General features: G+C 43.1%; 1 protein-coding gene across 3 annotated transcripts in view; it reads left to right on the top strand.

Annotated features, from left to right (window-relative positions):
* Positions 1–21,322, top strand: part of ttc23 (tetratricopeptide repeat domain 23) — a 59,673-nt gene that overhangs the window by 6,416 nt on the left and 31,935 nt on the right. For 2 of the 3 annotated variants that reach the window (XM_059640186.1, XM_048520888.2), the window contains exons 3-5: positions 3,021–3,144; positions 6,854–7,010; positions 10,901–11,026. In XM_059640186.1, coding sequence (XP_059496169.1) covers positions 3,021–3,144; positions 6,854–7,010; positions 10,901–11,026 — 407 coding nt within the window. The remainder of the gene's footprint in view (positions 1–3,020; positions 3,145–6,853; positions 7,011–10,900; positions 11,027–21,322) is intronic. The other variant, XM_059640187.1, reaches the window with a different exon arrangement.

Raw genomic sequence — 21,322 nt, 5'->3', positions numbered from 1 at the left:
CGGGTACCACTTAGGAAAGTTGTGAATGCATTGGAGGCAGTGCAGAAGCATTTTACCAGAATGATTCCAGCGGTGAGAGATTTCCGTTGTGAGGATAGATTGAAGAAATTGGGATTGTTTTCCTTGGAGGTTAAGGAGAGATTTGGTAGAGGTTTGCAAAACCATGAGAGGTCTGGACAGAATGGATAGGTAGGAACTGTTACAGCACATAAGGAGGTCGAGAACCAGAGGGTACAGATTTAGAGTTTTACAACAAAAGTAAGTATGAAGTGGGAAAAAAAACTCTTTTCATGCAGTTGCCTGGAATGCACTGGCCAGTCGTGTGGTGAAGACAGGTTCAAATGAGGCATTTTAAGAGAGCATTGTTTCTACCTAAATAATTAAAGGATTATAAGGTGAGGCAGGGTGGCCCAGTGGTCCCTGCTCCAGAGCTGCGTAATGACATCTCTGAACAGGTTAATTAGAAAACTCGTTCTTTTTTTTTTAATAATTAAAAATTTATAAGGAAAGGCCGGAGCTTGGCATGGTGTCAAAATGCTCAGAGCTTGTACGGACATGATGGACTGAATGGCCTCCTGCACCAGGACAATTCTGTGATTCTGTGGAAATTCTGAGCAGGCTATAGCAGGAGGGGAAATGTGATGGTGGTGATTAAAATGAGGAAGTTGGGTAGGGTAGTCAGAGAAAATGTTCCCACGTTTGTGGGGCAGATCAAAACTAAATATAGATTGATTACTAATTAATTCAAAAAGAAATTCAGGACTTTTTTTTAATTCAGAGAGGGGTGAGAACATGGAACTCGTTAACACAAGGTGTGGTTGAGGGGAGTGGTTTAAGTGCTTTTAAAGGGAACTTGGATAAATACGTGCAGGAGAAAGGAACAGAAGGTTATGCTGAGAGTGTGAAATAGAGGTTTGGAGTAGGGTGGTGTGGAGCAGCACAGACCAGGTGGGGAAAACATCCAGGCTCTGTGCCAGAGAGGGTGGGTAGCTGTTGAATGAGTGGGAAAATATTCTGATTGAATTTGAACTTACCATCTTCTGTCCCAATGATGAGAATTGTTACTAATTCACCTGTGCAATCATGCTTCGCTTCAGCATAGCCTTACTTGCCAGTTCTGTTCTGGGAAAGTGGACAGATGTTGCATTGAGATGGAAGAAATCTTTGGGTCAGAAAATCCCCTACCTATCAGCCCATTCCACTGACTATAACTGACAAGTGGCGTGACCTGGTCAAGATGGGCCAATGGGCTGAGAATTAGTAGATGCAGTTTTATTTACATAAATGTAAGGTGTTGCGTTTTGGTAAGGCAAGCTATGACACGACTTGTAACTTAATGGTAGAGCACTGGGAGATGTTTCCGAACAAAGAGACGTTGGGTTGTAGGTTAGCAGTTCCTTGAAAGTGGAGTCACTGGTAGACAAAGTGATGAATGAGGTGCATGGCTTCATTGGTCAGAACATTGAGTATAGGAGTTGGGAGGTCATGTTGCAGCTATAAAGGACGTTGGTAAGGACACTTTTAGAATACTGCACACAAATTCTGGTCTCCCTGCTATAGGAACAATATAGTTAAACCTGAGAAGTTACAGAAAAGATTTACAAGGATGTTGTTGAGACTGGAAGGTTTGAGTTACAGGGAGAGGCTGAATGGGTTGGGACTATTTTCCCTGAAACATCGGAGGCTATGGGGTGACCTTGTAGAAGTTTATAAAATCCCGAGGGGCATGAATAGAGTGAATAGCCAAGGTTTTTTTCCCCAAGGGTACCGGAGTCCAAAACTGGAGGACATAGGTTTAAGGTGAGAGGGGAAGGATTTAAAAGGGAGCTGAGGGGTAACTTTTTCACATGGAGGATAGTGCCTGTATGGAATGAGCTGCCAGAGGAAGTGGTGGAGGCTGGTACAATTAAACCATTTAAAAGTCATCTGGATGGGACAATGAATAGGAAGGGTTTAGAAGGCTATGAGCCAAACGCTGGCAAATGGGATTAGGTCAGGTTGGGATGTCTGGTTGGCGCAGATGACTTGGACTAAAGGGAATGTTTCCCTGCTGTGTAACTCTATGTCTAACAGTTGAGCAAAACACTTTTTCTCCCAGATTCTGTAGGATTCCTCAGAGCTTCTGCTTGTCTTTCAGGAGCTAAAGGCTTATTAGGTTCAGTGTGGTGCATACTTAGGAAAATGTCAGAAACTCCAGGTTCAACTCCTCCTTTGGTTCACAAAAGTTCATAATGCAGTCTCACCTGGGAATCGGGAGGTTCATGTTCCCATTCCCAGTGCCACATGGAGTAGGTGCTGCATTGTCAGAGGTGCCATTTCTCAGGTGAATGTTAAACTGAGGCCTCAGCTGGTTCCTCAGCTGGATAATGAAGATCATATTACACTATAATAGATATAAAAGTGTGAAGCTGGATGAACACAGCAGGCCAAGCAGCATCTCAGGAGCACAAAAGCTGACGTTTTGGGCCTAGACCCTTCACCAAAACGTCAGCTGTTGTGCTCCTGAGATACTGTTTGGCCTGCTGTGTTCATCCAGCTCCACACTTTGTTATCTTGGATTCTCCAGCATCTGCAGTTCCCATTATCTCTGATCATATTACACAAACTGGGAGAAGAGCAAGGGAATTCTCCAAAGCTGACCGCGTTGATATTTAACCCTCATTTGCATGTTTGAAACAGTCGTTGAGAGATTGCTATGCCCAAATTAACTGAGATATTCCTACATTGCAACAGTGAATACACTTTGTTTCAAGAAAAATTAATTGGTTGTAAGTGCCTTGGAATAACTAAAAGTTGTGAAAACTGCTGTATAATTTCCAGCCTGTCTTTACTGGGCCCCTACAGTCACTGCAGGCCCCTAGCACCAGCAACACCACAGTCTCAGCTGAGATTCTCCTCCTTTGAGACGTTCAAGGAATCTTCTGTCATTAAAATCCCAGCAGGGCTATTGTATTTGCTTCTCTTTTTTAGCATTTTCTGTTTGCTCTTGTCCTGAGCTTGTGTTTTCTCTCCTGCTGAAGGATGCTCCTGCAATGCAGGAACTGATACGCTGTGTGGCACTGGCCAGGATTAGTTTTGGGAACCTGCACTGGAAGGTGGCCCAGGCACATGTTAACCTAGCAGAGGGCTACCTGCACATCAAAGGTAGGTGAAACACAGAGGTCGGGAATATGTACTGTCATCTGGAATTCCTGGACTGTATCACTGAAAGTATGAACAAAGGAAGATCTTACATGTGTTTTCATCAGCTCAGGAAGTCCAATGGTAAAGTTTGAAGGATGAGGGACAGGCACCGGGCGTAATCTTCAGAAATCCAGTTCTGATGAATAGTTACTGGACCTAGAACGTTAACTCTGATTCCTCTCCGCAGATGTTGCCAGAGCTGCTAAAGTTTCCCATCAATTTCTGTTTTAGTTTCTGATTTCCAGTATCCGTAGTTCTTTTGGGTTTTTTTGTTTCTGGGTGAAATCTTCTGTTTCCAGAGGCAGGAAGACAATTTAGTTGGACAGTTTGGAGAAGCATTTTGTGCTGTAATAAATCTCTGTGAAATCATTTCTTTTAACTTCCCTTTTGTTATTCTCCTGCTGCTGCTCAGCCTGTTTACATATTATTGACACAAATAATCCATCTCCACTTATCCTCTGAAAAACTTTTCATCATGTCGATCCTCCTTTAACCTTTCCTCTTCCAGCAAGTAAAGCAGCAATATTTCACATTTGCTAATCATAAATATAACAGGAATGCATAGAGCACACAGCAGAGAGAGAGAAGTCATATAACCCAAACACAATACTTAGATTGTACTCAAGCCCCTCAAAACCCGGCATTATTTTTCACTGTCCTTTTCTAATGAGTTTCCTACATGCACAGAGCTACGTGCAGTGGCCAAATAACATAGTAACAAATACCTAAGATGGTGCTGTAAATGATGACTTGTAAACTTTTCACTGTACTCATTCTAGTACATGTTACAATAAAGCTAATTCAATTCAATTCATTGTAATCAGTAACCAGCTGAGGACAGGTTACAATTTCAATCTGACTTCCTTCCTTTAACCTTCAACTCAGAATGGGGAACAAATACTGGGCCCAGCCAGCAATGCCCACATCCCACAAGTGAACTGAGAAAAGAAGGTGTGACATTCTACCCTTCCCCTCCACTGGGTAGAAAGGCCCAGGGTCAAACACCTGGCTCTGCTACCAATTTGAGGTGAAATGTTGAGCACCCAAGGGCCCATTGCTTGGGCTGCAGTTATCTCAGCTCCAGTTGAGGATCTCTTGTAGGCCAGTGGTACCGTCCCTACCTTTGTACCAAGAAAATCCAGGTTCAGGTCCCATCTCCCCCAGCAATTTGATAACAGCTTGGTTGGAAAATACCTTTTATCTTGAGCTCCAGGTGGAATAAATAACAAAGCTGTCCAAATCCCTCCGTTACTGCCACTGAACTGGTGAGCAATTGCAGGTAAGCTGTCTGTTTGGGGAGGCTTGTGCACTCTACTTCTGCGACCCCCTCCCCTTCCCTGATCCTAGTGATCCCGGTCATCCTTACAGCAGCAGGCATGACCTTCTCACTGGCATTGCCAAAAGCAAGGGATACTGGCCTCCCTTTGGCTGAGGGTTCTCTGTGAATGGATCTCACCCTCTTTACCCCCACTCACCCCCATAAAAGACACTTGTCTTCTGCCCATTGCTGTCCTCTTAATGGCCTAATTGGAGAAGCAGACCCCGTTCTGAAGAGTCAGCTCCAATGTCTCAACGCCTTTTGATTTGATTTATTATTGTCACAAGTACCTAGGTACAGTGAAAAGTTCTGTTTTACATGCCTGACAGATCATCACATTGAAAGGTCGTACGGTGGTAGGACAGAGCAAGGAATACAATGTTACCGCTGCAAAGAAGGTGCACAAAAAGCAACGTCAACATTAGATTTGAAATTTGGGAGGTCCATTCAGAAGTCTAATAACAGCGAGGAAGAAGCTGTTCTTCAACCTGTTGGAACCTCTTAGGAAACCTTTTGCCTCTGACAAAAACCCACTCCATAACTGCACATCTTTCTTTCGAAGCCTCGCACAAGCCCATAACGTATCAATCTTTCTTTCGTGAAAGCCATCTTGCTATTTACTGCCAATTTACCAGTATGTGGGAATGGTTCAAAGACAGTGCAGCAATGTCAGCACATCTTTCCAACAGCTTCCTGCTTCCCTCTCAACTCAACAGTCCCTAAAATTCTGTATTTTAACCTCGTACAAGTCAATAGGTTCTGCTGGGAATCAGATTTATTTCAGATCTGAAGAAGGGTCACTGGACGTGCACCATTAACTCTCTTTCCACAGATCTGCTGAGTTTCTCCAGCAATTTTTGTTTTTTCATTCCAATGCAGTTTTCTGTGTGTCCTTCAATCTGGGGATAAAGGGAAAAGTCATATGGCTGTCAACAGTCCACTCGGAGTTTGAAAGCCCGCATAGGTCAAGGTACCAAATTGGCACCTGTGCTACGATTCCTCAGTGTGAACTGATACCCAATCTTAAATGTTCCCAGTGGAAAATAAACCCACTTTTAATAAGGGCAGCACAGGAGTCTCACAGTGCCCAGGACGCGGGGTTGATTTCGGCCGTGGGTGCCTGCCTGTGTGAAGCTTGCACATTCTCCCAGTGTTTGGGTGGGTTTCCTCCGGGTGCTCTAGTTTCCTCCCACAGCCCAAGGATGTGCAAGTTAAGTGGATTGGCCATGTTAAATTGCCCCGTAGCGTCCAGGGTGTGTAGGCTAAATGGAGGGAGGGTGAATATTGATGGACCGAATGGCCTCTTTCCACACCCTATGGAATCTGTGATTCTTTTATTATTCTAATAAATGTGTTGCCTCTATTATCTTCCCTTGTTCTCAATTTATTACTTTCCTGAAGCAATCTGTTGCCTGATAAGAACAATCCACTATTTGATTATAAAACATCATGGTGATGAGACTACTTCCGAAGAGTGTGTTGTGGACTCGTGTTGATAGACTGCAGATGGGAGGCAGTGTGAGCCAAGCTATTTCTGGCATCTCCTGCGACTTTATGTAGCCTAGACTGACAACTGCTATCTGTATCGGAACATTTCACATTGGGGGTTTGAAATACAGAATACAATCCACAAGGGGGGAAAAGTATCTGAGAGGAATTAACTCTCTCCGCCCACACATGTCTTTACATGCGACTGCAAAGTATATGCCTGTTGGGGTGTTTTTGCCCTTTTCTAATCACAAGTCAACAGTGTGCATTCCTGTTTTTTTACCGTCGTCCACCTCTTAACTGCGAATGTCGAACAGGCTGGCACATCTAGGCTGCAGTAGTTTCGAGGTTATCGTTAGACAAGTAATTCCAGATGTTTAGTGAAAGCAAATTGCACCAGCTGCTATGATGGGATTTGAACCTAGGTCCCTGGAATGATAGGAACCTCTGGATTAACAGTCTGGTGATAATACTGCTAGGTGATTGCCTCTTCAGTTGGGTGTGGTCTTTGGATAAATCTACAGTGGGCATCCACTGAAGTTTCCAGCTTAACTAGTGATAATTGGCCTTTTCCCTTGGTAAACACACATGCTTGTGATGCTCACCGTGGATGAATAGCCTGCTGGATGTTCACTACTTTACCTTGTGGGGGCAGGTGGATTGAAAACTTGGACCCTTACTGAGTGGTTGCTGACCCATCTATTCGGGGAGGGAGAGGGAGGAAAATGGGAGCAAATGCAAGATAAGGAATGGTTAACAATTTCAAATTGCAACTGATCGAAAGTAAATCATCCCGGTCATAATCAGCAGCAATGAGCCAAAAGTTGCACAGTCATTCTCTGACAAGCAGTACTGCTCCCACAGGACAGGCCCTGCAAGCAAAGCTGCACTGTGAAAAGGCCAAAGAGATAATGTACTCTAACACTCGGCATCCAGTCTCTGAAGAGGAGAGGAAAGATATCCTCCGATGCTTGATTACCATGTTCCTCACGCTGGGCAAAGCAATGGTGGGACTTCAGAAATATCCTTTTATTGTCTTAACTGCACTTTACAGAGACTTATGACTATGTTTTAAGAGAAGAAATTTCGGTCTGCAAACATCTGCAACATTGTAGAAACATAGAAGATAGAAGCGGGAGTAGGCCATTCAGCCCCTTGAGCCTGATTAGAACTTATGCATTCAAAATTGGTGCTGCACATTTTGCCCAATATTAACCATTCAGTAGTTCCATTGAAACAGCTGGAAATGTAACCTCTGCTCCTTTTCTCAGTTCTCCTTCACTGAGCAGAAGGAAGACTTTTAAAATTGTTTTTCTACAGTGTCTTTCACAACTTCAGAGCATTCCAAAGTGCTTTGGTTGAGTAAGGCATCGAGGGATAGAGGCAGAGAGCAGGAGTAGCATGTTGAGCTGGAGGATCTGCCATGATTGTACTGAATGGTAGAGCAGGCTAAATAGGCCAGATGGCCTGTCTTTTTCCTATTTTCTGTGTTCCTGCATTAAGCAATATGTGTAGTCTTTGCTGCAGTGTAGAGAAATAAAAAACCATGTACGCAGTCAGGTTCCACAAACTTTCGGAAGAGAGTAACTATTTCAGTGTTTTGGCCACAGATGACAGTTGGTTAGGATGCTGAGAGAGCAGTCAAAAGGAGTAAGATGCAATCTCTTACATTCATCTGATGGCAGATAGGGCCTTAGTTTATGATCTCATAAGAAAGACAGCTGCTTCAATAGCACAGTATCCCCTCAGTGCTGCACTGAGGCCATAAGTCTAGATCTTGTGCTAAAGTCTCTGTAGTGAGGTTTGAGCCCAGAAACCTCCTGGAGACAAATGTTCTGTCAACTAAGGTGCCACAAAAGCACGCTGGATGGTGTCAAGCTTCTTGAGTGTCCCTGGAATTACCTCATTCAGCCAAGTGGAGAGTATTCTACCATACTTCTTTCTTGTGCCGTGCAGATGGTGAACAGACTTTGAGGAGTTGGATGTAGACAATTGTGTTGACAATTGTTTGAGCAATTGAGCTGCAGATTATACGTTAGTGAATTTAAACTGCTAACGCTCTTCTCATAAAATACTCAACTTTCTTTACAATCGGTCCCTAATGGTATTGAATTCCATTGGTTTCACACATTCAGAATCCACACATGCCGGTCATTTTGTTAGTCAGTTGTTTACAACAGAGGTAAACAGGCATTCTCATTTTTTAAAGTCAAATTTACTTACTTAAGCACCTCATCAGCCAGCTGTTTACAATCTCAAGTGAAGGGTCCCATCTTCAAATCCTAATCCCTGTCGACAACACATAGCTGTAACATCAAACTAGCGACAAAGTGTGTTACTGCAATATCTCACTTCTTGACTTCCCAAAGCAATTCCATTATCCACAAGGCATACATCAGGAGTGTGATCAATTACTCTTCACTTGCCTACATGAGTGCAGCTCCAACAACATTTGTGAAGCTTAAAAGCATGGAAGACAACGTAGCCAGAATGACTGGCACCAGATTCACTCCCTTAAAAATTGTGATGCATAGAGGCTGCAGTGTGTACCATCTACAAAATGCACTGCAGCAACTCACCAAGGCTCCTTAGACACCATCTTCCAAATCCTTTACCATTTGGAAGAACAAGGGCAGCAGATATGTGGGAACACCATGTCCTGTAGGATCCCCTCTGAACAACACATCATCTTGACTTTGAACTGTATTGCTGTACCTGTGTGTCACTGGGTCCATGTCCTGGAACTCTCTCCTTAATGACATCGTGGGTCTACCTGCAGTGCATAGACTGCAGTGGATCAAGAAGGTAGCTTACTGCTTAAATAACTCCATCGAGGCTGGTATCCCATCACCCCCCTTTATTTACATGCGGGGAACCTTTGACCCTTATCCATTTCCCACAGAGCCAGCTCTCAGAGTAAACATAACCTCTGACACTCTTGCTTATATCTGTCAGCCAGGGCTCCCTGATTAGAGCAGATTAGCAACCCCAAGCAGGGAACTCATATTTTATAAAGTCACTAGGCTGACCTCATTACAAGCACAATATCCACCTCCTGCTCAAAGGCAACTAGAGTCCAGCTATAAATGCTGGACAGCCAGCAATGCTCACACTCCACAAGTGGATTTTTTAAAAAGGCCATGTTAATTAGCTAGCAAACTATTCACATTTTAATGCTGAAGCTCATGCTTCTGGTAGCTTGCTACCACCTTTCTTAAGGGCAATTAAGAATGGGCAATAAATTCTGGCTCCATCAGTGATTCCACACCCTGTGAAAGAATAAAATAGATAGGAGCACAGCCTAAGGTGCCAAAGGGCTACAAAGATTGGCCAAGGTCATACTAAATGGCAGAGCAAGCATGAAGCACACTCCTGCCGTTATTTTTCTTGTGTTATTAGAATCATCGAGTCATTCAACATAGAAACAGACCCTTCGGTACAACCAATCCATGCAAACCATAATCCCAGGCAAGACTGCTGTAACTTGCCTTCACTTGGCCCATATCGCTCCAAGTATTCCTTATACTTATCCAAACATCTTTTAAACCTTGCAACTGTACCCACATCCACCACTTCCTCTGGAAGCTCATTCCATACACAAACCACTCGCTGTGTGAAAAATGTCCTCATGTCCTTTTTAGAATCCTTCTCCTCTCACCTTAAAAATATGCCCCATAGTGTTGAAAACCCCCACCTTCAGGAAAAGACACCAGCCATTCACCTTATCTATCCTCCTCATTGTTTTATAAACCTGATGTGGAGGTACAAGTGTTGAACTGGGGTGGACAAGGTCAGAAATCACATGACACCAGGTTATAGCCCAACAGGTTTATTTGAAAATGCAAGCTTTCAGATGGTTTTGCCAATATATCATGCTTCGGGGCATCCTTGCCCGCAGCGTATGAGGTAACACCGTTGGCCGAGTCACATGAGTATCTGCCGTGTTTGCAGCAGGTGGTGTTCCCATGTGTGATGGTAATGTCCAAGTTGATGATCTGACATGTATCGCAGAGCTTGTCATGACAGGGTTGTATAGTGTTGTGGTTGATGTTGTCTGGAACGTTGGATAGTTTGCTGCGAACAGTGGTCTGCTTAAGATTTGGTGGTTGTTTGAAGGTGAGAAGTGGAGGCGTAGGGAGGATCTTGACGAGGTGCTCCTTGCCATCGCTAATGTGTTGAAGGCTATGAAGAACATGGCATAACCTCTTTGCTCCCAGGAAGTACTGGACGATGAAGGCTATCCTGTCAGACATATGCTATTGTCTCTCTTCTGAGGACGTCATTACAGTTTTTCGTTGTGGCACGTCGGAACTGGCGATTGATGAGTTGAGCATCATATCCCATTCCTACGAAGACATTCTTCAATACCTTCAGGTATCCGTTGTGTTTCTCCTCATCTGAACAGATCCTGTGTATGTGTAGGGCTTGTCTGTAGGGGACACCTGTTTTAATATGTTTCGGGTGGAAGCTAGAGAAGTGCAGCATCGTGAGGTTATCTGTAGGCTTGCGGTAGAGTGAGGTGTAAAGTTACCACTCAACCTGCTGCGCTCCAGTGAAAAAAGTCTGAGCCTATCCAGGCTGTCTTTATAACTCAAACACCTTGGCATCCTGGTAAATCTCTTCTGAATTCTTTCCAGCTTATTAATATTGTTCCTATAACAGGGAGACCAGAACTGGACACAGTACTCACCAAAATCCTGCATAACCTCAACATAATGTCCTAGTTCCTATATTGAAAAGTCTGAGCAGTGAAAGCAAGCATGCTAAATGCCCTGTCGATATGTGATGCAAACTTCAAAAATTTATGTACCTAAACCCCAGGTCTCTCTGTTGTACAACACTACCAATGCAACTACATCTAGACAGAAAAGTGCCTTTACATGTAGTCTGCTTTTCCTTAACTTCATTCACTCTGAAGGAGGCAGAACAGAATCTGCTGAAGTCGGAAAAGGTTGCAGATGAGCTTCAACAGGCTGAGGAAGTGCCACTAGAAGAGATTAGACAAGTAAATGCTGAAATTACTCTGACCTTGGGAAGGTAAGCACTAAAATTTGGAAATTCCATTTGTTAATGTGTCTTTACAAGCATATTTTTGTAAAATCAAAAGCATTCAAACATTCGTTTCAAAGGCCAGCCACACTCTGAAAGGATCCTGATGTGCAGTGAAAGTATTTATGAGCATGAAGGAGCTCTGCTGATAAGCTTTAGGATATAAAAAAGTTGTATCCCAAAGCCCTTCAAAGCCAATGAAGTAACTTTGAAACAAAAATAGAAGTTGCTGGAAAAGCTCAGCAGGTCTGGCAGCATCTGTGAGAAGAAATCTGTTAACGTTTTTGGTCTGGTGACTCTTCCTCAGTTCTCGCCTGTAATGTCTTTCAAAAAGTCAAATAGCCGACTGCCCAGACCAGTGGTCCCCTCACAGGAGCTTGGGCTGTTGCTCGCTTGTAAACAGTGAACCAACTGAAACCAGCACCTTTAGGATGGGAAAGGCAGGAGTTGGGTGGGACATGAAAGACTACTTCTTTAGGAATATTTTTAAATACTGTTTTCTAACTTGCGTTTCAGACTTTACAAACATAGTACCTGATTCAGCAACTTTGTTTTGTTGGATTCAAGAATAACCAATCAGTAAGTGATCTCCACAGTAGGTGTTAGGATATTTGATACAGTAACAGATAGCACCACAAACATAAGACGTAGTGATAGATTGGTGTACACTTAGGCCCAAATTGGTTGCTCTGAGCTATGTATTTGGATGCCAGTAACTTCACTTTAATTTTAGTCCTGCCTTCTGAACAGCAGAGAGACTCTCAGTGTTGCGAAAATAAAGGTTATTTTTAAACTAACCAACAGAGGGGGAGCAAGGGTCACAGTTCAGTTCTAAAACATAACAAGTTGCACAGTTTGAGAATATGACCTCATTTTAAAACATCGTCAGGAGAAGATTAATAGGACATTTAAGAGAAATGTTCAAAATTAGGAAGGGTTTAGATATTTGAGTTATTTAGAATAGGTAGGGAAGGTCTGGTAATAATCAGTAACTTGAGGACTCAGTTTTAAAATAACTGGTTAAAAAACCAGAGGGCAGACAAGGAGAACTCTTTTGTTGGCAGACTACGTTTTTGTTGCGATGTGTAATGTTCTGCCTGAAAGGTTGTTGGAGGCAGATCAGATGGTAACTTGCAAAAGGAAATTAGAAAAGTACTTGAAACATTTGTGATTAGGGGCACGAGTTGGAGCGAGTGGAGCAAATTAACACCAGAGGTTAAAGGTCTCCACCAAAGAGTGAGAATATGTACCTTCCTAGTCCAGAATTTTAATTCATCTTGCACATTACAGAACTTTAACAGCATTCATATGTGTTCCCTGTATATATATCTATCCAGCCATCATACAAATGTACAGTACAGAAACATACACTTTGTTCCAACTCACCCGTGCTGACTAGATCTTCTACATTAATCTAGTCCCATTTTCCAGCATTTGGTCAATACCCCTCTAAACTCTTCCTATTCATATACCCATCGAAGATAACAAAGTGTGGAGCTGGATGAACATAGCAGGCCAAACAGCATCTTCGGAGCCCAAAAGCTGATGTTTCGGGCCTAGATCTGTTTCTGATGAAGGGTCTAGGCCCGAAACGTCAGCTTTTGTGCTCATAAGATACTGTTTGGCCTGCTGTGTTCATCCAGCTCCACACTTTGTTATCACGGCTTCTCCAGCATCTGCAGTTCCCATTATCTCATGTACCCATCCAGTTGCCTTTTAAATGTTGTAATTGTACCAGCCTCCACCCCTTCCTCTGGCAGCTCATTCCATACACACACACACCCTCTACGTGAAAACGTTGCCCCTTAGGTCCCTTTTAAATTGTTCCCCTCTCATCTTTAACCTATCCCCTCTAGTTTTGGACTCCCCTCCCCTAGGCATCGACATTTCCCCTTATCCATGTCCCTCATTATTTAATAAACCTCTATAAGACCATGCCTGAGTCTCTGATGCTCCAGGGAAAATAACTCCAGCCTAGTCAACCTCTCCCAATAGCCCACCTCTCTAACTCTGGCAATATGCATGTAAATTTTTTTTCTGAACCAATGAGTTCTCACCCGTTTATCCCTTAGTTAACGTATAACCATCATCTGATTCCCAGTTCCATTTGGTTTCAGGCAACCCTCCCAAACCCTCCTTGATTAGGACATTAGACTGCTTATAACAAAGAGGCAGATTGGGTTGAATGGCCTTCTTCCATACTGTTTGGTGATTCTGTACCCTGAAGTGAGCGCTTCTGCTGGTCCGAATACAAGAGCCAGGTTTTACATGTGAGCCTTTTACAACTATTCTCTTGGTCACTGTCAGCAAACTCCATGTGTAACTGTGCTGAGGAGCCCAGTAGATCCCAGGTCTGTGCTGAGTTATCTGAATGTACATGGTGTGGCTGGCAGTAGCAGATACTGCAATTTGAACTCAGCATTGTCAGACAGTAAGAGGAAGAACCATCCAGCCAGGCTTCCTAGACCAAGTCATTACTCAGTGATTCTTGTTAAAGAGTGCACGGCTGCTGCAGTGCCTCCTGTAGTTGAATGTCTCTGCCCATGTTCGCTGTCTGTGTCAGCACATGACAGTTGGCAGTTTAGGCACTGTCCCAGATGGTACTTAGTATTCATAGAATCACCAAGCCATGGATTAATGTGTCAGGACAGGAAAAGAAAGTATCAACTTGTCATATACTGTTTCATTTTGGATTTAATACACTTTGCTTTAGTAACACATTTGCTTCTCTAACATGTTCTCTATCAATAACTACTTGTGTGTTTGAGTTTTCCCTCTGGCTGCTGAGTTTTCCTGAGACTCAATGTTGCATGGTACATGATACTGCTTTCCTGATTACACTTACCTCTGGCTGTCCGCCTGACAGGGAAATTCAGCCCTAATTGTCCCCAAGTTGTGGAGAACCCTCTTTAGTTTTGGTTGGCTTCTAAGATAGAGACAAAGAGACTTTGTGGAGTCGAGTTTGAGAATCCCAGTTCTGCTGTGACCCTTCCAATGTTGCCAAACTCCATGAATTCTCCATGTCCATCTCTATCTCCAACTCCCTCTGCCCTGCCCCCATTTGTAACAGGGTATCGATCTCCAGTCTGTCGGTTCTAGAATGGGATAGCCCCATTCCTCTTCTACGCCTTTACTTACAGGTAAGGGATAAGTTGGGCTCACTTCCCTCACCAACTGAGGTCACCAAACTCTTTCCCTCATCTGAGGTGTGGTAACCCTCAGAATGAGCCATGCTAACTAACTCTTACTAACGAGAGAGCAGCCCTCTGGTCCTGTAAGGGTGTAACACTTTTAACTTTAAGTTTTGACTATATAGGTAAAAGAGTGACTGACATAATCAAGTCCATTGAATTATAAAAACCAAAGGAACTGCAGATGCTGTAACTCAGGAACAAAAACAGAAGCTGCTTCAAAAGCTCAACAGGTCTGACAGCATCTGTGAAGGAAAAAACAGAATGAACGTTTCAGGTCCAGTCACCCTTCCTCAGATCTGTCAGAGGAAGTGGTAGACATGGGTATAATTACAACATTTAAAAGACATAGGTACTTGGATAGGAAATGTTTCGAGGGATACGGGCCAAAAGCAGGCAAATGGGCCTAATTCAGTTAGGAAACCTGATTGGTATAGACGAGTTGGCCGAAGGCAAAACTGTTTTGTCCATTGAATTACAAAACATCTGTAAATGTGAAACCTAACCTCCAAAATACAAATCCCAAAGGTCACAAATCCCAGTAGATAGTGTCTTAAAGGTATATAGCTTGGAAACAAGCTCTTTGGCCAACTCTTCTGTGCCAACCAGGTTTCCTAACTGAACTAGTCCAATTTGACTGTTTTTGGCCCGTATCCCTCTAAACGTTTCCTATCCATGTGCCTATCAAAATGTCATTTAAATGTTATAATTGTACATGTCTGTACCACTTCCTCTGGCAGCTCATTCCATGCTCTCACTGCCCTCTGTGTGAAAAGGTTGCCCCTTGGGTCCCTTTTAAATCTTTCCCCTCTCACCTTTAGTCTATGTCCCTTAATTTTGGACTCCTCTCCCCTAGCGAAAAGGCCTCGGCTAATCACCTGAATATAGATATATGCAGCTCATGATTTCATAAACCATCATAAAGTCACCCCTCAGTCTCCTACACTCCAGGGATAAAAGTCCTAGCATATCCAGCCTCTCCTTATAACTTAAATCTTACAGTCTAACAATCTAAATCACTGAATCAAAATCCAGTGGCCCTCATTAAGTCACCGTAATACAGTAGGCAGAGAGCCATAGAGATGTACAGCATGGAAACAGACTTTTCGGTCTAGCTCACCCATGCTAACCAGGTATTCTAGATAAATCTAGTCCCTTATGCCAGCATTTGGCTCATATCCCTCTAAACCCTTCTTATTCATATATACATCCAGGTGCTTTTTAAATGTTGTAGTTGTTCCAGCTTCCGCTATTCCCCTGGCAGCTTATTCCTTACACGTCACTTTCCTCTACTTGAGAAAATTCCCCCATATGTCCCTTTTAAATCTCACCCCTGTCATATTTAACCAATAGCCTAAAGTTTCGGACCCCCCCCCCCCGCCCCCCCCACTCCATGCCCCTCATGATTTTATAAGCCTCTATAAGGTCACTCCTCAGCCTTTGATTTTCCAGCGAAAATAGCCCCAGCCTATTTAACTCCTTACAACCTAAATCCTCCAACCCTGGCAACATCCTTGCTGATATTTTCTGAACCCAAAATAGTTTCACAATGTCCTTCCGAGGCCTGGAGGAACACAGCAGGCCAGACAGCATTAGAGGAGCAGGAAAGTTGATATTTCAGGTTGGGACCCTTCTGAAATGGGGAGATGGAAGGGAGCTCAGAAATAGAGAGAGAGAGGAGGGGTGGGACTATGGAAGGTAGGTGGAATGGTGGTAGGTGGGGAGTGATGGGGATTGATTAGTGAGGTGGGTGGGACGGAACCTCACTGACCATCTCCCCTATTTCTGAACTCCCTTCTCCCTTCCGCATTTCTGAAGCAGGGTCCCAACCTGAAACGTCAACTTTCCAGTTCCTCTGATCCTGCTGGCTTGCTGTGTTCCTCCAGCTCCACACTGTGTTATCTCAGACTCCAGCAGCTGCAGTTCTTGCTGTCCTTCCAAGGGCATTGTCCATAGCATGCCATTGCATTCCCATTCTCATAAAACATATGCCCTTCGACTTACTGCTTGAAATCTTCACTGATCTGAAGTTGTTCCAATTATTGACCAATCTTTATGTACAGACAGTTGTCCTGACATCAGAAAGATTACCTTTTTATCAGTTTGAACCTAGCCCTCGTACTTTTAAGTTCTGTTTTGGAGGTTATGGAATGGTGCTCCAGTTATCCAAATCCTTTCATTTAGAATTCCACTCTTTCAGATTTCAAATGATGCAGAAAAGGTTTAATTTCTCATAGCTAGCTGCCAGAGGGAGCTGTGTCTAGTTCCTTCAGGCTGGCCATCTATCCCTATAATGCAAGTCAATGAATGTCATGTTTGGTTTCCTGGTAACGAGGGCTACAAACATTTATACATGTGGAAATCACTTTAGTGTAATGTTAGAATACTGGTGGTAGACAGCAGTGTGTATTTGCCACTAAGGTTTCACTGACAATAGCTTGGATGCATTCAATCTTTAAGTTCCCCTTAAACTCCAACCCCATACAATGTTGGTGAAGCAAAAAGAGAGCTCAGGAGCTAACTTGCATGAGATCATGTGATGCATATTTATGACATTAATTGATTTTTATTTGGTACAGATGTTGTACCACATCACTTAAATAGATGTTTTTGCCCACAGAGGTGATGCCAGTGCACAGTGTATCTGTTTAGGAGAATCAGAAATTGAAGAATTTCATGAGTTAGCTCAATTAGAGTCTTGCTAAGGAGAGAGACATGTATTGAAAATGTTACATCTTGCAATTACATGAACTGGTGCATTATCTGCTGTGCCTGTACCAATCAGAGTCCCCTACCCAACTGATCAGCATCCACTTCTCATGCCATCTAAATTGTTGTTTCCTTTTGAGAAATGGTATTCTTGCAGTTTTGCTCTGATGAGTGCAAGATGAAAATCTTTGACATCATGTCTTTTCTTGCAACATTATTCAATCTTAATTCTAACACATGACAGTTAGTTGAACTAATTCTGCACAATATAAGCCACTGAGAAGGCACATATAAAGAATACTTTTTTTTAATCATTTGTTCCTTGGTATGGGCATCGCTGGCTACACCAGCATTTATTGCCCATCCCTAGTTGCCCATAGGACGGTTAAGAGTCAACTACATTGCTGTGGGTCTAAGTCAGTCTTACTTCCCTAAAGGATAATAGTGAGCCAGATGGGATTTTACAACAATCCACTGTGTTAATATGATCACAAACCTGGCCACCTGTTTATTCCACATTTTATCGAACTCAAATTTCACCGTCTGCCATGTTGGGATTTGAACCCTATTCCCTGAATTGCTCCTCTAGTGACATTGCCACTATGCCACTACCTGAACTTTTGATTGAGCCATCTCAAAGCCCTTCACTGAACTTCAAAAGTGACAACACTTGGTTGTCTGGAAAGCACTTGGAAATGATCTGAGACTGTGAAAGGTTCTATGTGAGTGCAAGTGTTTCCTTCCTTATACACTGGGGAGTACTTTGGCCTTTCAGCATTAGTGAATTGGCACTTTGTTTTAAATTTCTTGACTTCACAGTTTCCATTGACATTTTTTCCCCTCTGTGTTGCTTCAACAAGACCTGCCACAGACAGGGACTGCATTAACACAGTCCGGAGGCTGACAAAAATTTGGTGTACTCCTATTATTTTTCCAAAAACAAAAGACTCCACTGTCATCTGTCTTTAAAAAGATTGCCTGCTAGTCAAGCACAATTTTTGCACATTGATATGACAACATTAGCATTTGTTTGGCAAGTTCCACCTCTACTCCAAGAGCAGGGTGTATGGCAAATTCTTTTACCATGTGGTAGTGGAAATGGAGCCTGCCAAAGAAACAAGGGAAAGTAGATAAAACAGAAAGTCAGTGATAGTGAATTTGTTTGGTCATCTGTGTAATAAAACTGTCATGTGTGTGATAGCTAAAGTATTTTCTTTCTTAACCTTTTCCATGCTGTCCATTTTTCCTGAGGGACAGTCCACAAGTGATGTCTGGTCGACAGGAATTTAAAGTTGCTGTACTAGGCCATTGCTCATGTTTTCTCAGTTGGAGTCTTGCTCCACTGCAGTAAAATCATTGGGGTAATTGAAACCAAAGTCTTTGTCTTCAGTCTCCACCACAGAGGACTTACAGTATGAGCATTGTGGCTTTGTTTTGTGGATGGAGGGAGATCCAAGGGGTAAGAGTGATAGTGTAATAGAATGACAGAGGAAACTTGGGGTATTGTTCAGGGGGTTTCTTGGGATATTGTTCAGGGGGCATCTTGGGGTACTGTTCAGCAGCTTCCTGAGGTCTTGTTAAGGGGTTTCTTAGCATATCGTTCAGGGGGGTGTCGTGGGTTGAACAAGAAGAGGGAGTTCCAAGCTCAGGGTGTGCTGTTTTAGGGAATGACTGAAGAGAAATTCTCATATATGAGGGTAAATACTGGGATGGCAGTAGTTTGGTGTGGTGGAGTAAATAAAAAAGAGAGAGTAAATTCAGGGAAAGTAAAGGATAGAATGAATGTGGGGTAAGAATGTGTAAGTAGATGCAGCTTCACTCCGAAGTGGTACTGAGCTATAAAATCTGTGGTGAACGTCAGTAGGGTTAATCACATAGGGTAGTCATGATAATAATAACGAGATGGTTGAGGACATGGGTAATGAAAGGAAGCGGGTAGGAGGCACCTAAGATTTAATAACATTGGTGGTGGAGAGGAAGAGCCTAAGCAAAAAGATGGAAGGTAAAGTTGAGTGAACACTAAGCCTTCATAAATTCTATTAACAACTGTGTAGGAGTCTTAAACCTCATTGAGTACCACCCAAGGAAATCTTTCTCATTATTTGAAATACATGGAGCACCTGTATTTCCTTTGTACATCACGTCATGAATTGTAGTGTTAACACATCAAAGAACTAAAGGACAGGTTCTCGGGCTGATAACAAGAAAGCTCCAACTACTAACCCATAGGAAAGAGCATCCATACCCCTGTAACCCCTTGGAAATTTGCTGCAAAGTTCTCTGTATGACTTGCTGTACTTTAATTAGAAAGCAATTTGTATAGTGCCTTTCCCAACCTCAGGATGTCCTAAAGCCCATCAGAGGAATTGAAGAGGTTTTGGTGTAACACCTTTTATATTGCCACAATAAAAAAAAGTGGTAACATCACTGGGCTAGTACTCAGAGGCTCAGGCTAATGTTCTGGGGACTCAGCTAGTGGAATTTATATTCACTTAATAAATCAGGAGTTAAAAGCTATCCCCAGTAATGTTGATGATATCATTGATTGCCATAAAAGTGCTTCTGGTTTTTAGATGCCCTTAAGAAAAGAAATCTGCCATCTTTAACTGGTCTGGCCTATGTGTAATTTCAGACCCATAGCAATGTGGTTGACTTTTAATTGCCCCTCAGCAAGTTAAAGGGCACTTGTTTAAAAAAAATTACTCGTAGGATGTGAGCATCACTGGCTAGGCTAGCATTTACTGTCCATCCCTAATTGCCCTTGAGAAGGTGGTGGTGAGCTGCCTTCTTGAGACACTGCAATTCATATGCTACATGTAGACCCATGATGTCCTTAAGGAATTACAGGATTTTGACCCAGTGACCCTGAAGGAGCAGCGACGTATTTTCCAATTCAGGATGGTGTCTGGCTTACAGTGAAACTTCCAGGGGTTTGTGTTCACATGTCTGCCCCGTCCTTCTAGATGGAAGTGATCATGGGTTTGGAAGAAATCTTTGGTGAACTAGGATTTGCAACAAATGCTGGCCTTGCCAGTGACACCTATGCCCCATGAAAGTAGAAAATACGCACAGCAAGCTCCAATGAGCATCAGTGTGGGATGGTGATTGGCACTGCTAGCTAATTAAATTGCCTCTTTGCCCTGTCTGAGGTGCAATAAAGCATGAGATGCCAAGTCAAGTGGTGTCCAATAGGTTAATTTGAAGCTCTGTCATATATTCTCAAAGTGGATTGTATATTAGAAGTTTATTTTTTCCCCCGGTTGCACAGACCGTGAAAGGATGAGGTCATTCAGTGTCAAGCTGCTTATTAACCAGTGACTGTTAGTGAGGTTGGAAACAAAGGATTCATTCTTTGCATTCCCATATTAAGTTTATTGCATGGGAAGAAGCTGTGCACCTAATCGAGTCCCACTTGCTGGGGATTGAAAGAGAAAGTTGACAAAAGACACGGAGAAGGGAAAGAAAAGTATAAATATTCCCCTGGTTAAACGTATGGTTTCTTATACTGCCAGGACTGTGGCCTAATCTTTTCATCATGTAAGTTTGAGTGGGCGTGAAGCTGTCAGATTTTTGTGAAAAGTCCAACTGACTTTTTCTATGTACTTTTTAGGGAAGGAAACTTGCCATTTTATCCAGTCTGACTGGGAGGCTGGCTGGCCACTGGGCAGGCAGAAAGGTCAGTAGCTGATGACCATGGCTATGGACTGCAGGGAAGGAGAGAGAGAGATTGTAGGGTGTGAGCTTTGGAGGAATGGGGAGAGACCACAGGGGAACCTGTCTGTTGTCATTTCAGTTATTTAAGACTCATAGAGCTGTACAGCACAGAAGCATGCCCTTCAGTCCAACACATCTGTGCCAACCAGATACCCTAAATTAACCTGGTCCCATTTGCCAGCGTTTGGTTCATATCCATCTAAACCTTTCCTATTCATTTACCCATTCAAATGGCTTTTAAATGTTATAATTGTATCCATCTCCACCAATTCTTCTTGCAGCTCATTCCATACACGCACCACCCTCTGCATGAAAAGGATGTTCCTTAAGTCCCTGTTAAATCTTTCCCCCTCACCTTAAACCCATGCCTTCTGGTTTTGTATTCCCCTACTTTGTGACAAAGACCTTGTCTATTCACCCTATCCATGCCCCTCATGATTTTACAAACCTTTATAAGGTGACCCCTCAGCCTCCAATGCTCCAGGGAAAATAGTCAGAAGTCACACGACACCAGGTTATAGTTTTTCTGAAGAAGGGTCTAGGCCTGAAACGCCAGCCTTCCTGCTCCTATGATGCTGCTTGGCCTGCTGTGTTCATCCAGCTCTGCACCTTGTTACACCAGGTTATAGTCCAACAGATTTATTTGAAATCACCAGCTTTGAAAGTGCTG

This window comes from Stegostoma tigrinum, chromosome 36 (assembly GCF_030684315.1).
Source record: "Stegostoma tigrinum isolate sSteTig4 chromosome 36, sSteTig4.hap1, whole genome shotgun sequence".
Taxonomy (NCBI): domain Eukaryota; kingdom Metazoa; phylum Chordata; class Chondrichthyes; order Orectolobiformes; family Stegostomatidae; genus Stegostoma; species Stegostoma tigrinum.
This window is presented reverse-complemented; position numbering and strand designations above follow the sequence as displayed.